At 40.9% G+C, this 14,420-nt stretch overlaps 1 protein-coding gene across 5 annotated transcripts in view; it reads left to right on the top strand.

Moving 5' to 3' along the window:
* Nucleotides 1–2,367: 2,367 nt before the first annotated feature.
* LOC115131418 (glucocorticoid-induced transcript 1 protein-like) overlaps nucleotides 2,368–14,420 on the top strand; it is a 39,941-nt gene continuing 27,888 nt past the window's right edge. For 4 of the 5 annotated variants that reach the window (XM_065020387.1, XM_065020388.1, XM_029663135.2 and 1 more), the window contains exon 1: nucleotides 2,368–3,207. In XM_065020387.1, the coding sequence (XP_064876459.1) occupies nucleotides 2,817–3,207 (391 nt within the window). In that variant the 5' untranslated portion in view covers nucleotides 2,368–2,816. The remainder of the gene's footprint in view (nucleotides 3,208–14,420) is intronic. The other variant, XM_065020386.1, reaches the window with a different exon arrangement.

Here is a 14,420-nt window from a genome sequence, read left to right as displayed (position 1 = left end):
TGCACATTATCCTGATATCATGTACCAAGTACTCAGTGTTGGGGAAGCTACTCTGAAAATATTGTTACCAATTACTTCACACTGGAAGAAAGTAAGCTACACTAAAGCTACCCTTAAAAAATAGACAGTTTACTTCACTAAAGTTATTTTGAAATTGTAGTCCACTACATCCAAATGTAAATCTGAAATGTCATAGTTGAAAAATGTCAAGAACAGATCCCTCTGTTGTCCGATGTTAACAGAATGTAATTTGTTCTATTAATCAAACTATTTTTCAAGTGAGAATTGGACAGGTCTGATGCTGATTTCACCCATATTTTGTTTTTGAAAAAAGAGTAGTAGAGTTTAGTTCTAGTAGTTAGCTACACCACTACATGGCAAAAAAAGTATTTAACTACTGAAAATACTACCTTGATTTGAATTTAGTTCAACGACCACCAAGCTACTTCAAAATGTAGGTAAATTACTAGTTGAACTACTCCCCAACACTGCAACTTCAAAGTGAAAAAGAGTTTATGAAGGATGTTACATGCAATAGTACATCTGGAAAACCTCAACATTCAGTTGTGGTTTCTTTGAAAATGTAGCCTACCTGTGAAGAAATTTGATTGGCACATTAAAATCAAACTATTTTACATTGTGGTATATCTGGAAAGTTTACACCCCCCTATTCTGAACCCGGTCTTCAGCGCTACTTCTTTTTCAGTCCTTGTCCAATGCATTTTAAATGTGCAATATGCAGAAATGGCTCTGCCATTTCCCGGTTGCTAACAATCTAATAGTTTGCAAAATATTGTATTTTCAGCTGTTTGAAGCTGCTGTACAAAACCAAAAGTAAAAGATGCTAAAGACAACTTATAGCGCACATGGAACAGATCTACCACTTCTTAGACTTGCTTTCAATGAGAGTGACATACTCTATGACTTATATTTCTATGTGAATTTGGTCGGTCACCCAAAAAGTTACATATTGCAGCCAGTGGTGGAAAAAGTACCTAATTTTCATATTTGAGTAAAAGTAAAGATACCTTTAATAGAAAATGACTCAAGTGAAAGTCACCTGGTAAAATTCTACTTGAGTAAAAGTATTTGGTTTTGAAATATACTTAAGTATCAAAAGTAAATGTAATTGCTAAAATATTATTAAGTATAAAAATCAAAGTATAAATAATTTAAAACTCCTTATCTAAAGCAAACTAGATGGCATTATTTACTTGTTTTTTATTTATTTATGGAAAGCCAGGGGCATGCTCCAACAGTCAGACAATATTTACAAACTAAGCATGTGTTTAGTGAGTGTGCCAGATCAGAGGCTGTAGGGATGACAAGGGATGTTCTCTTGATAAGTGTGTGAATTAGACCATTTTCCTGTCCTGCTAAGCATTAAAAATGTAATGAGTACTTTTGTATGGAGGAAAAAGTACTTACTTTTCTTTAGGAATGTAGTGAAGTAAAATTTGTAAAAAATATAAATAGTAAAGTACAGATACCCCCCAAAAAACGACTTAAGTAAAAATTATTGAAAGTACTACTTTACACAACCGATAGCAACTGTAACATTTATTTTGGTTCTGTATCCGCTTTGTTTTTCAATCGTATATGCATTTGATTGTGAATCAGCTATACATATATATATTTTTTTTGTATTTTTAGCCTAGTGGTTAGAGCGTTGGACTAGTGACGTTAGTAACGGAAGGTTGCAAGTTCAAATCCCCGAGCTGACAACGTACAAATCTGTCGTTCTGCCCCTGAACAGGCAGTTAACCCACTGTTCCTAGGCCGTCATTGAAAATAAGAATTTGTTCTTAACTGACTTGCCTAGTAAAATAAATACATTTAAAAAAGAACTTGATCAAATTTGTACAAAAGCAGACTATTAAAACAAGTTAAAAAAAAATATTTGGATTATTATTGTCTTGTTGGTAGTGAAAATACATATGGGGCTTAGTACTTTATAAAACTGTAATACATGTGTTAGTGTAACAGTATTGCTTCTGTCTGTTACATTAGTACAGCAGTATGTGGATTTTTAGGAGGGATCTAGCTACACTATTTTAATATTTCAACTGTGCAGTGGATGTTTCAATTTACGATGTATAAGAATAACATTGCAAGTTGTCAACAACAGAAACCCAGACGACCTTTGTTTTTCTGAAGATTGTGCACCACCCATTTCTCTGAGATTTAACTCTGCAACCAATCGCTTGCTCGAGAGCAGTCTATCTTCAGCCAACTTCAATGAATCGATTGGTGGATGCATAGTGTGCCCGATGACCTCGTCCTTCTAGTATTATATTAACCAATCAGAGGTTTACAGTGAGTTTTTTTGTCCCGCCCTGGTCTGTCAGCCAGTAGTTTGCCAGAAGAGGGACACTGGAAAGGGATTGCGCGTTGGAAGACAGACGACACAGCGACATAGCTAACTAGCTAGCTATGTTGTTATAGCGCATTTATAAGTGCACTTCGTGATTTAAATAGTTTTGTTCGATATGAAAATGTTTAATTGAGTTTTTCGAGAATGCATATTTGTTGAAACACTTCAACATGGACAAGTAGAAGAAAAAGTGAGAAAATGTAGTAGCTAAGCTAACTCTGGGCAGCTTATTAATAACTAAACTCAACTGGACTTTTACAAGAACAAATGTTCCAGCTTTTTTGGGAAAGTTACCAACTTGCTTTATCATGTAACATTGATATATGTGAGTAAACAAACAAAGTACTCGCAAGTAACTTGAGGCTTATTCAAGATTTAACTTTGTATATTTGTTTTTGCCAAGTTTGTGAACTGGAAGAGTTGCACTGTGGCAATCAACATAATGTCAACAGCATCATCAGCAACCAACTCAACCCAACAGCAGCGGGTCAAGCGAAGCGGTGACAGCGGGGTCTCCCCAACCATCTCTCCGGCCGGCTGCAGCAACACCACGATCCGGTTGCAGCCTATTCGTGCCACGGTGCCATACCAGCTCTTGCGTGGAAGTCAGCACAGCCCAACCCGCTCCTGCTCCTCTTCCTTCACAGTCGCGAGCAACACAGAACCGACATCGACGTCCCCTTGCAACAGACCCTCCAGCCCGACGCAGCTGCTGCTCGCGAACCCGGGTGGAAACGGCTCGGTGGAGGGCAGGCTGGTCGCAAGGCAGAGACGCTCGCCGCTGGACAGCAAGAGCTCACCTGAGCGGTGTCCGATCTCGCCTGTTTTCAAAGGTGCAGTAGTGCCGTTTGTCCACCATTTATTGCATCCAAAGCTAGACAGGCTAGCTGTTGCTATAGCTAGCAAGCTAATTGGGTCAGATCGGGGTCTCTGCTAGACGCAATCAGCATCACTAGCACGCAAACACTTATTGTTTTCCCCAACATTTGTGTGTTTATAGGCCAATCCAGATATAGCAAATAACAAACCTAGCTAACCCTGAAAATGCTGACATTTATTGCGTATGTCATATGAATTATTATGGACCCAGTATCCAAATGTTGTCATGTTCAAATAATGAATTGGCATCGAGGCGATGCTTTGAAACCAGATATGTACTATGTTGTTTGATTTGCAAACTACTGCTTTGGGCTTTCGATTTCTGTATCCGTGGCTATTATGGTGACGATGCAGTTACTGTACCTCCAGGCCAGCGCGCGGCAGTTGGATAAACACGACTTGTTCGTCGTATTAAAATAAATGAATAACTGCAACCACATCGGCGGACATGTTAAAAGTATTCAATCAATATCATTCATGATTAGAGTGACATGGAAATGTATTTTGGTATTTTCTCTGAAATTGACGCTTGTTTACCAGCGCGAAGGAATGGAAATAATTACGTCGTTGACTGGAGAAGGTCGCGCGCTTATGGCAACACTGGGGCCTAGCAGGAGCGAGCGCATCTCGAGACGTAAACACGATAATTCTATTGCAAATATGAGTGCTGCTCTTGCTCGTTGCAAATAAGTTTATCTAAAGCTGTAGTGTTATTTGCCACATTAGAGTCAATTGCACTCTCCTGTATTTGACAGGTAGGTAAATACATCCATCTAAGAGGTGAAATGTGATTAGGGATTGCTATTCTTTCCCAGAACTTATGATGGTATGGATTCTTGAAGAGGTAGAGACTATTCCAATCCATTTCTTTAGCTACCAGGTCCACAATATGCTCTCTCTGTGCACCCTCTCTCAAAATAGGAGACCTCAGTAGCCTAGGTGTGCAATGTGGATTCTGCAGGTTTAGTAGGACTGTCTGCTGGTAGTAGTACTGATTGAACAGCGGGATACCACTGCCCAGACCCCTAGAAAGCCTTGACCTCTCTCCATGTCAAGCTAGATATTATGGATGCAATATGGTGAGGTCACTGATCACCACAGAGTTTCTGTACTTTTTAGGTCGGGGGCATTGGACAGGGGGCACCACGACCGGGTTTGAATGGAAAAGGAGGCCTTATCATACAATCTCTTAAAAAGCATATGATATTCAAAGGGCTAGATTTCTCATCTTTAACAGTTTGTCATTTGTACTGTAGTATTTATGAATTTGAGCTCAGGTCAAGCATGTAGGGTCTAGTCTCCAAAGAATGACAAGTGACAACCACATGATAGAAAAAGTAATTTGATACCCTCTGTGTTAGTATGCCATGCGTATGCAGTCATTGTTGATGGCCCTATGTGTTATGCAGTCATTATAACTCATCTATTAACATTAGAGGTCGACCCATTATGATTTTTCAACGCCAATACCGATTATTGGAGGACCAAAAAAAGCCGATACCGATTAATCTTAATCGTCCGATTTTATTTATTTTTATTTATTTGTAATAATGACAATTACAACAATACTGAATGAACACTTATTTTAACTTAATATAATACATCAATAAAAATGTATTTAGCCAGGTTAACCCACCGTTCCTAGGCCGTCATTGAAAATAAGAATGTGTTCTTAACTGACTTGCCTAGTTAAATAAAGGTATACATTTATTTTTTTAAACGGCAAAATCAGTGCCCAAAAATACCGATTTCCGATTGTTATGAAAAATAGAAATCGGCCCTAATAAATCGGCCAATCCGATTAATCGGCCGACCTCTAATTAACACTATTTAGTTCCTACATTAGCATTAAGGACTCCCTGAAAAACACTGGCCATTGTTACTGAGTGGACTATCCTGGTTAAATAAATGAAATGAGGTAGTGCTTTGGGCCCAGTCTGTGTTGGTTATGCAACATGCACAAGTCTGTGCGTAAGCAGGTGTTTGTTTGATAATGGGTGACAAGCAGGCAAGCTCACACTCTGGTTTGTCACTGCTGAAAGCGTTCCTTGGTTCAGTGTGGCATGTTCTGACATTCCATGACATTAAAAAAAGGTAATGTTCTGAGAGATGACATCATCATGCTTAAAGACCAGGAAAACCCCTGGAGAGACACTCCCACAACATTCTCATTCATCTTGACTCAAAGGCCCTTTTAACACATAACCTTTAGCTGAAACTAGCTTATATGAACCAAAAATAACAGGAAGGCGTTTAAAACCATCTGTTTAAAGTTGACTGACACTCAGTCAGTTCTGTGTCGGAGGTAGGCCTATATCCTATCTATGGCTTTCTGCAGAGACCGGCCTAATTCATTGCTACAGGGTTGTTATGTTAAGGCAATGATTTTGTACTGCTTCAACCTAACATATATATGTTAGGGACATGAGTTGCTTTCATTTCCGTAGCATATTGAATCTGGGCTCATATTCCACCATGTATAGAATAATCAATACCTTGTTGTATAAAAGGGGGGGATGTTATGGTTACAGATCTTTAAGCGTATAGCTTGTAAAGCAGGCTTATAGAGGACTGCAGGCTGGGAGTGATTTAGAATACATTATTCTGGCATGAACAGCTTTTATCTTCAGGTAGTAAGTTGGGGGGCAGTTAAACTTTCTAGCAATTTCTTGTAGTCACCCCTTTATGGCCGGTTTCCTGGACACAGATTAAGCCTCAGTCTGGTCCAGGACTAAAAAGCATATTCAGTGGATATTCTGCATTCAAAGTGTTTCTGTGCCCGAGAAAATCGCCCCTCGTGTCAAGTTATGAACAAATGGGACAGTGAATATGTTGACGTAGGCATTATATAATCTAGTCTATGTTCCTTTTGACACCTGAAGTCATTACCTACAAGGGACTTGTGAATTCTGTTCAGGTATAACTTCAGAGAGAGCGAGGGCTGTAAACTACGCTGAAAAGTGTGTGACGCAACAGTTAATGAGCCAGTTCACGATGCTCTCGTGAAGCTGTAAAACAAAGACATGGTAGCTTCCTGTAATAGGCTTGGCATTAAAGGAACACAACACAACAACAACCACCTACTTCCTGATGAAAGGATCCATACTGCAGATCTGTGAGCTACGTCCTATATTAAGCTAGTGCACTACTTTTGACCAGAGCCACAGCCGTTCAAAATGGCACATAGTGCACTACTTTTGGACAAATCTATAGGGCTCTGTCATGCTCAGAGCCTGTTCTGCTAGTGACAGTCTTTGTGCGACCCTGTGCTGAACTGTCAGCCACACTTAAAGTGAGAGAGGGATTATGAGTGATTAACACATGACATCATCACCTTGAACCGAGAACACAACCTGTCTCTCTTCCAAACTCCAATATGGGTCAATGTTGCCTTTAAATAGTAAGGGGTTGAATGAATGAGTTAGTCATGCAGATAGAGAAGGATTGCGTATCTTGCATGAATGCTGAGCATTCAACCTCTGGAAACACCAGGATTGTGGGTTCAATTCCCGCATGGATCGGGAACTACACACACTCAAAATATATGGATGCACTAACTAGTGTAAGTGGCTTTGGATAACAGCGTCTGCTAAGTAGCATGTGTTATTGTACTATTAACCCCCTTTTGTAAACCGTTTAATACTGTACGGATACACAGTGAGAGTGATTTCATCACCTTTATTTAAGAACTATCATTTTGAATCATCACATACTTTTCTGTCACCAATGTCAAATAAATGTCCCATAGCTTCTACATAAAAGGCTTTCATCTTGGCTAGAGAAGCTTGTATCTGCGACCAGACCCAAATGTTAGGCTATTTCAGCTTATTTCTTCCGTTGTTTACATCTCTATTTTTGGCCTGGCTGAAAAATCATTGAAATTTCCAGAAAGCATATGCACACAGGGCATCATTCCAAAGTGGGAATATGTGCTTTTCTTTCATTCTTGTTTTTTGGTATGATGACGGGTGCTCTCAATGTAGAGGCCTGGTTGGACTGACACCCCAATGCTAACATTTATTTAAGTTAAATACAAAATGTATAACTAAAATATAGTTGTATAAGTATTCACCCCCTTTGTTTTGGCAAGCCTACATTAGTTGAGGAGTACAATTTAGCTTAACAAATCAAATAATGAGTTACAAGGACTGATAATAGATGTTGACATGATTTTTTGAATGACTAACCCTTCCTCTGTCCCCCATACATAGAACATCTGTCAGGTCCCTCAGTCAAGTATTGAATTTCAAGCACAGATTCAACTACAAAAGACCAGGGAGCTTTTCAAAATCCTCATAAACGAGGGCAGTGATTGGTAGATGGGTAACAATAACAAATCAGACATTGATTATCTCTTTAAGCATGGTATAGTTAATAATTATGCTGTGTATTATGTATTAAACCACCCGTACACATCAAAGATACAGTCGTCCTTCTGAGCTGAGCTGCAGGACAGGAATGAAACTGCTCAGGAATGTTAACAGGAGGCTATTGGTGATTTTAAAACAGTTGGAGTTTAATGGCTGAGATGAGAGAACTGAGGATGGATCAATAACATTGTAGTGACTCAAACAGAGTGAAAATAAGAATACAAATATTCCAAAACATACAACAAGGCACTAAAGTAATACTGCAATTAAAGGAAAAGAAATACACTTTTTGGCTTAAATGCAAAGCCTTCTGTTTGGGGAAAACCCAACACATCCGTGAGTAACTGCCTCTTTATTGTCAAGCATGGTGGTGGCTGCACCATGGTATGGGTATTCTTTATTTAACTAGGCAAGTCCATTAAGAACAAATTCTTATTTACAATGACGGCCTACTCCGGCCAAACCCGGACAACGCTGGGCCAATTGTGCGCCGCCCTATGGGACTCCCAATCACAGCCGGATGTGATGCAGCCTGGATTCAAACCAGGTACTGCAGTGACGCCTCTTGCACTGAGATGCAGTGTCTTAGACCACTGCGCCACTCGGGAGCCCACCCGGGGTATGCTTGACAGCGTCAAAGACTGGAGAGTTTTTCAGGATGCAAAGAAGCAGGGTAGAGCTAAGCACATTCAACATTCTAGAGGAAAAGCTGTGATGTCTGCCTTACACCAGACACTGGGAGAGGAATTCACAAATCTCTTATGAAACTTACCCAAGAAGACAGCTTTAGTTTCTGCCAAAGGTGTTTTTTTTCATATGTTATTTACTCAGGGGGGTGAATACTTATGTAACCAAGCTATATTAATGTTTTATTTTTCATTCATCTTTAAAAAACGTTTAAATATTTCTTCCACTTTGACATTACAGAGTATTTTAAGAAGATTTTTGACAAAAATTACAATGAAATACATTTTAATTACAGGTTGTAATGGTAAAATTTGGAAAAGTCTAAGGGAGTGAATACTTATGCAAGCCACTGTAAGTAGCCACATAATATAAACCTGTGCATTTTTCCCCTGGTATGATAGATTGGTGAGAGATATGCTATAGTAATGGTTACATTATAGTCAATATGCTATTGTAATGGGGGCTATAACCATATTAGGGTTATTGAATGACTTGAGACTGATGGTTATTGCATGTGTTAGCTGTTGTTTCTGTCACATATGTAACCTAAGGCTTAAACCTGTGACCTTGTCCTGTTAAGATAGGTTTTCCATATGTAAGCCTGTGTTCCCTTAAACATTGTTCTGGTGTGATGTGGGAGAGTTTCTCCGTCAGTCAACACCATTCCTTTCTCTCTGTTCGTTCCCCCGGTAATTGCCATCTATCACCTTAATCTAAGTCATTGTGGGTGTATTTGATACATAGTTAGTCCTTGCCTCACCAATGTCCAGCAGTAGGTGTTAGTCTATGGCCTGAGGAGAAAGTATGTAGGTTTAGAAGTGTCTTTCTAACTGCCATGACGTGTCTAGTACTGTATAGCACTGTATTGTTGTAACTGTCACGTGGCTTTATTTAACAGGCTTACTAGGCCTATTCCATATAGTATCGTATTCTATATTTTCCAGCTCTGTTGAACTATTATTTTAAAACTGACTGCAGATTGGCCCTAGCCTGGCATCCAAACGGATTACGTTTTAATCGTGAAAGCAGCCTTCCGTCTGGTTTAACCAGGCTAGTTTGGATCTTTTTCCTTCATGAAAGTCTCCACTTTAGGCTTAACCTTGTGAAACCTGACCTTAACTGTTGGATGTTATTTTGATAAGGCACTTTGAAGAGCTCAGCTTGAATGTTTATTCTTTGTTATCTGACTGGTGCCGTTTTTGAACCTTCCTTGTGACAGTGTGTCACATTACCTAGCTTTGAAGAAGACATCGTAATGTCTGTTTTGAATGTTTGCATATTGATCCATTCCCTTACAATTTTCCCCCTCGTGTGATAGGGATTTACGCTTCGTTGCAACAGATATAATCAAACTGATCTTTGTTTTTCTCGTTCCCTTATGTTGATATGAATGCTTGTATTGCCGACTAGACCTAACCATTACAGGCACAGAGCTGGTGTGAGGAAGGCCTACACTCATAAGGTGTCCGCATGCTTCAGTTCGACTGACACCTAGCTGAGCTTGCATACACCCTTAAAAGACGGCTTGTAAAACGAGAAAAATGTGGCAATAGTACTGTTTGTCAATTTTGAGACTCCATAGCCAAGATACACTTCCTCAAAATAATCAGAGGTAATTCAAGAAATATCTCATTCATTTTGACGTTTTTTGCCGAACAAAAGTTTGTCCCGCAGTTTTGCATCTGACTAGGATGTTTGGTGCAGTATATCCCTAGTGAAAATAATTTGCATGAGGATGAGTCATCTCTCATTTAATGACAACAGGCACTTCATTGACGAATCCCTACTGTTGACCAATTGCTGATGAGGGGGTGTAGACTTATGCTCTTGACTTTGGCTTGCCTTGAGAATTTTGTGTGTGCGCCCGAACAGCCGAAAAACCTTTGCTGAAGTCAAAAACCAACAAAACTTCACAAAATGCCGTCATAATAAATGCTCTAACTGTTTCGGCTGGGAAGCATGCGGACGCCTTTAGAAAAAGGGTTCGAAAATCCATTTTGTTTCCAGGTAGAACCATTTTGGGTTCCATGTAGAACCCTCTGTCGAAAGGGTTCTATCTGGAATGAAAAACGATGCTACTTGGAACCAAAAGGGTTATACCAGGAACCAACCAGGATTCTTGATAGGGTTCTGCTATAGGGACTGCCGCAGAACCCTAGTAGTAGTAGAACAGCAAACATTTAAATGAGCAAGTTACAACTCATACAAATGAAATGATGAGAAGTCCAATAAGTTTGAAGAGGAGTGTCTTAATGATTTGACCTGCGATATAGATCAAAACCTTTGGGTGAACTGTTGGAATCATAGAAATAACATGATTTATATTAAGAAGCAAAGTGGAAAGCAGCATAATTTTTGTTTGGAACAGTCTGTTGACTGCATTTGACCTAACATAACGGCATGCAACTGTTCCTCAAGAGGAGAGAAAAATGGAATAAACTATAAAAACGGACATTGCACTTGGCTGAGTGGCATTTGAAAATATTGCATGTGATGAATTTCTTGCTATATGGATATTGCACATGTCAATATTTTGTGATTTTGAATGTGAATTAGATTATGATGTGACAATTCTAAAGTATCCCAGAGCTTTTGTGTTTAGTCGGAAAGACTTCAAGACAGTCAACCAGACATGCTGTTTTAGCTTCCTGAGAAGAAACACAAGTAACATCTTTCAAGAAGAGCTTAGCGTATTATTTCCTCTTTCTTACTTCCTGTTACTTCTTACTTCTTCTGACCTCTGCTTCCCTGATACAGCTAACTGCTGCTTGACATAGTGTGTCAGAACACAGCCAAGGCCTTACTAGAAGTACCCTCAGAATGCACTAGTATTTACCTGTAATCCAGTGGATTTTCCCCAGGTGACCCTGTCCTGTGCCTTTCTCAGTGGGATCTGATCCCACTAAGGCGTACAGGACCTGTCAGTCAGCGCAGGGGGCCAGCCTCCCTAAGCCCACCTAGTACACTTGAGGGCAAAACACTGCTGTGCTAATGTCTTTGAAAAACATGTCAACCTCTTCCCTCAAAACCTCCGATCATAGCCGCACATCAAATCAAATGTTTTTGTCAAATACACATGGTTAGCAGATGTTAATGCGAGTGTAGCGAAATGCTTGTGCTTCTAGTTCCGACAATGAAGTAGTAACCAACGAGTAATCTAACCTAATAATTCCAAAACTACTACCTTATACACAAAGATAAAGAATATGTACATAAAGATATATGAATGAGTGATGGTACAGAACGGCATAGGCAAGATGCAGTAGATGGTATTGAGTACAGTATATACATATGAGATGAGTAATGTAGGGTATGTAAACGTTAAAGTGGCTAGTGGCTAGTGATACATGTATTACATAAAGATGCAGTAGATGTTATAGAGTACAGTATATACATATTTTTTAAATATTTTTTTTTATTTTACCTTTATTTAACCGGGTAGGCAAGTTGAGAACAAGTTCTCATTTACAATTGCGACCTGGCCAAGATAAAGCAAAGCAGTTTGACAGATACAACGACACAGAGTTACACATGGAGTAAAACAAACATACAGTCAATAATACAGTATAAACAATGTGAGCAAATGAGGTGAGAAGGGAGGTAAAGGCAAAAAAGGCCATGGTGGCAAAGTAAATACAATATAGCAAGTAAAACACTGGAATGGTAGTTTTGCAATGGAAGAATGTGCAAAGTAGAAATAAAAATAATGGGGTGCAAAGGAGCAAAATAAATAAATAAATTAAATACAGTTGGGAAAGAGGTAGTTGTTTGGGCTAAATTATAGGTGGGCTTTGTACAGGTGCAGTAATCTGTGAGTTGCTCTGACAGTTGGTGCTTAAAGCTAGTGAGGGAGATAAGTGTTTCCAGTTTCAGAGATTTTTGTAGTTCGTTCCAGTCATTGGCAGCAGAGAACTGGAAGGAGAGGCGGCCAAAGAAAGAATTGGTTTTGGGGGTGACTAGAGAGATATACCTGCTGGAGCGTGTGCTACAGGTGGGAGATGCTATGGTGACCAGCGAGCTGAGATAAGGGGGGACTTTACCTAGCAGGGTCTTGTAGATGACATGGAGCCAGTGGGTTTGGCGACGAGTATGAAGCGAGGGCCAGCCAACGAGAGCGTACAGGTCGCAATGGTGGGTAGTATATGGGGCTTTGGTGACAAAACGGATTGCACTGTGATAGACTGCATCCAATTTGTTGAGTAGGGTATTGGAGGCTATTTTGTAAATGACATCGCCAAAGTCGAAGATTGGTAGGATGGTCAGTTTTACAAGGGTATGTTTGGCAGCATGAGTGAAGGATGCTTTGTTGCGAAATAGGAAGCCAATTCTAGATTTAACTTTGGATTGGAGATGTTTGATATGGGTCTAGAAGGAGAGTTTACAGTCTAACCAGACACCTAAGTATTTGTAGTTGTCCACGTATTCTAAGTCAGAGCCGTCCAGAGTAGTGATGTTGGACAGGCGGGTAGGTGCAGGTAGCGATCGGTTGAAGAGCATGCATTTAGTTTTACTTGTATTTAAGAGCAATTGGAGGCCACGGAAGGAGAGTTGTATGGCATTGAAGCTTGCCTGGAGGGTTGTTAACACAGTGTCCAAAGAAGGGCCGGAAGTATACAGAATGGTGTCGTCTGCGTAGAGGTGGATCAGAGACTCACCAGCAGCAAGAGCGACCTCATTGATGTATACAGAGAAGAGAGTCGGTCCAAGAATTGAACCCTGTGGCACCCCCATAGAGACTGCCAGAGGTCCGGACAGCAGACCCTCCGATTTGACACACTGAACTCTATCAGAGAAGTAGTTGGTGAACCAGGCGAGGCAATCATTTGAGAAACCAAGGCTGTCGCGTCTGCTGATGAGGATGTGGTGATTGACAGAGTCGAAAGCCTTGGCCAGATCAATGAATACGGCTGCACAGTAATGTTTCTTATCGATGGCAGTTAAGATATCGTTTAGGACCTTGAGCGTGGCTGAGGTACACCCATGACCAGCTCTGAAACCAGATTGCATAGCAGAGAAGGTATGGTATATGAGATGAGTAATGTAGGGTATGTAAACATTATATTAAGTAGCATTGTTTAAAGTGGCTAGTGATGTATTTTACATACATTTCCGTTATTAAAGTGGCTGGAGTTGAGTCAGTGTGTTGGCAGCAGCCACTCAATGTTAGTGGTGGCTGTTTAACAGTCTGATGGCCTAGAGATAGAAGCTGTTTTTCAGTCTCTCGGTCCCTGCTTTGATGCACCTGTACTGACCTCGCCTTCTGGATGATAGCGGGGTGAACAGGCAGTGGCTCGGGTCGTTGTTGTCCTTAATGATCTTTATGGCCTTCCTGTGACATCGGGTGGTGTAGGTGTCCTGGAGGGCAGGTAGATTGCCCCCGGTGATGCGTTGTGCAGACCTCACTACCCTCTGGAGAGCCTTACGGTTGTGGGCGGAGCAGTTGCCATACCAGGCGGTGATACAGCCCGACAGGATGCTCTCGATTGTGCATCTTTAGAAGTTTGTGAGTGCTTTTGGTGACAAGCCGAATTTCTTCAACCTCTTGAGGTTGAAGAGGCGCTGCTGCGCCTTCTTCACGATGCTGTCTGTGTGGGTGGACCAATTCAGTTTGTCCGTGATGTGTACGCCGAGGAACTTAAAACTTACTACCCTATCCACTACTGTCCCATCGATGTGGATAGGGGGGTGCTCCCTCTGCTGTTTCCTGAAGTCCACAATCATCCCCTTTGTTTTGTTGACGTTGAGTGTGAGGTTATTTTCCTGACACCACACCCCGAGGGCCCTCACCTCCTCCCTGTAGGCCGTCTCGTCATTGTTGGTAATCAAGCCAACCACTGTAGTGTCGTCCGCAAACCTGATGATTGAGTTGGATGCGTGCATGGCCACGCAGTCATGGGTGAACAGGGAGTACAGGAGAGGGCTCAGAACGCACCCTTGTGGGACCCCAGTGTTGAGGATCTGTGGGGTGGAGATGTTGTTACCTACCCTCACCACCTGGGGGCGGCCTGTCAGGAAGTCCAGTACCCAGTTGCACAGGGTGGGGTCGAGACCCAGGGTCTCGAGCTTGATGACGAGTTTTGAGGGTACTATGGTGTTAAATGCTGAGCTGT

The sequence above is a fragment of the Oncorhynchus nerka genome, linkage group LG7 (assembly GCF_034236695.1).
Source record: "Oncorhynchus nerka isolate Pitt River linkage group LG7, Oner_Uvic_2.0, whole genome shotgun sequence".
NCBI lineage: Eukaryota > Metazoa > Chordata > Actinopteri > Salmoniformes > Salmonidae > Oncorhynchus > Oncorhynchus nerka.
The sequence above is the reverse complement of the archived record's forward strand: the minus strand, read 5'-3'. Positions and strand labels throughout refer to the sequence as shown.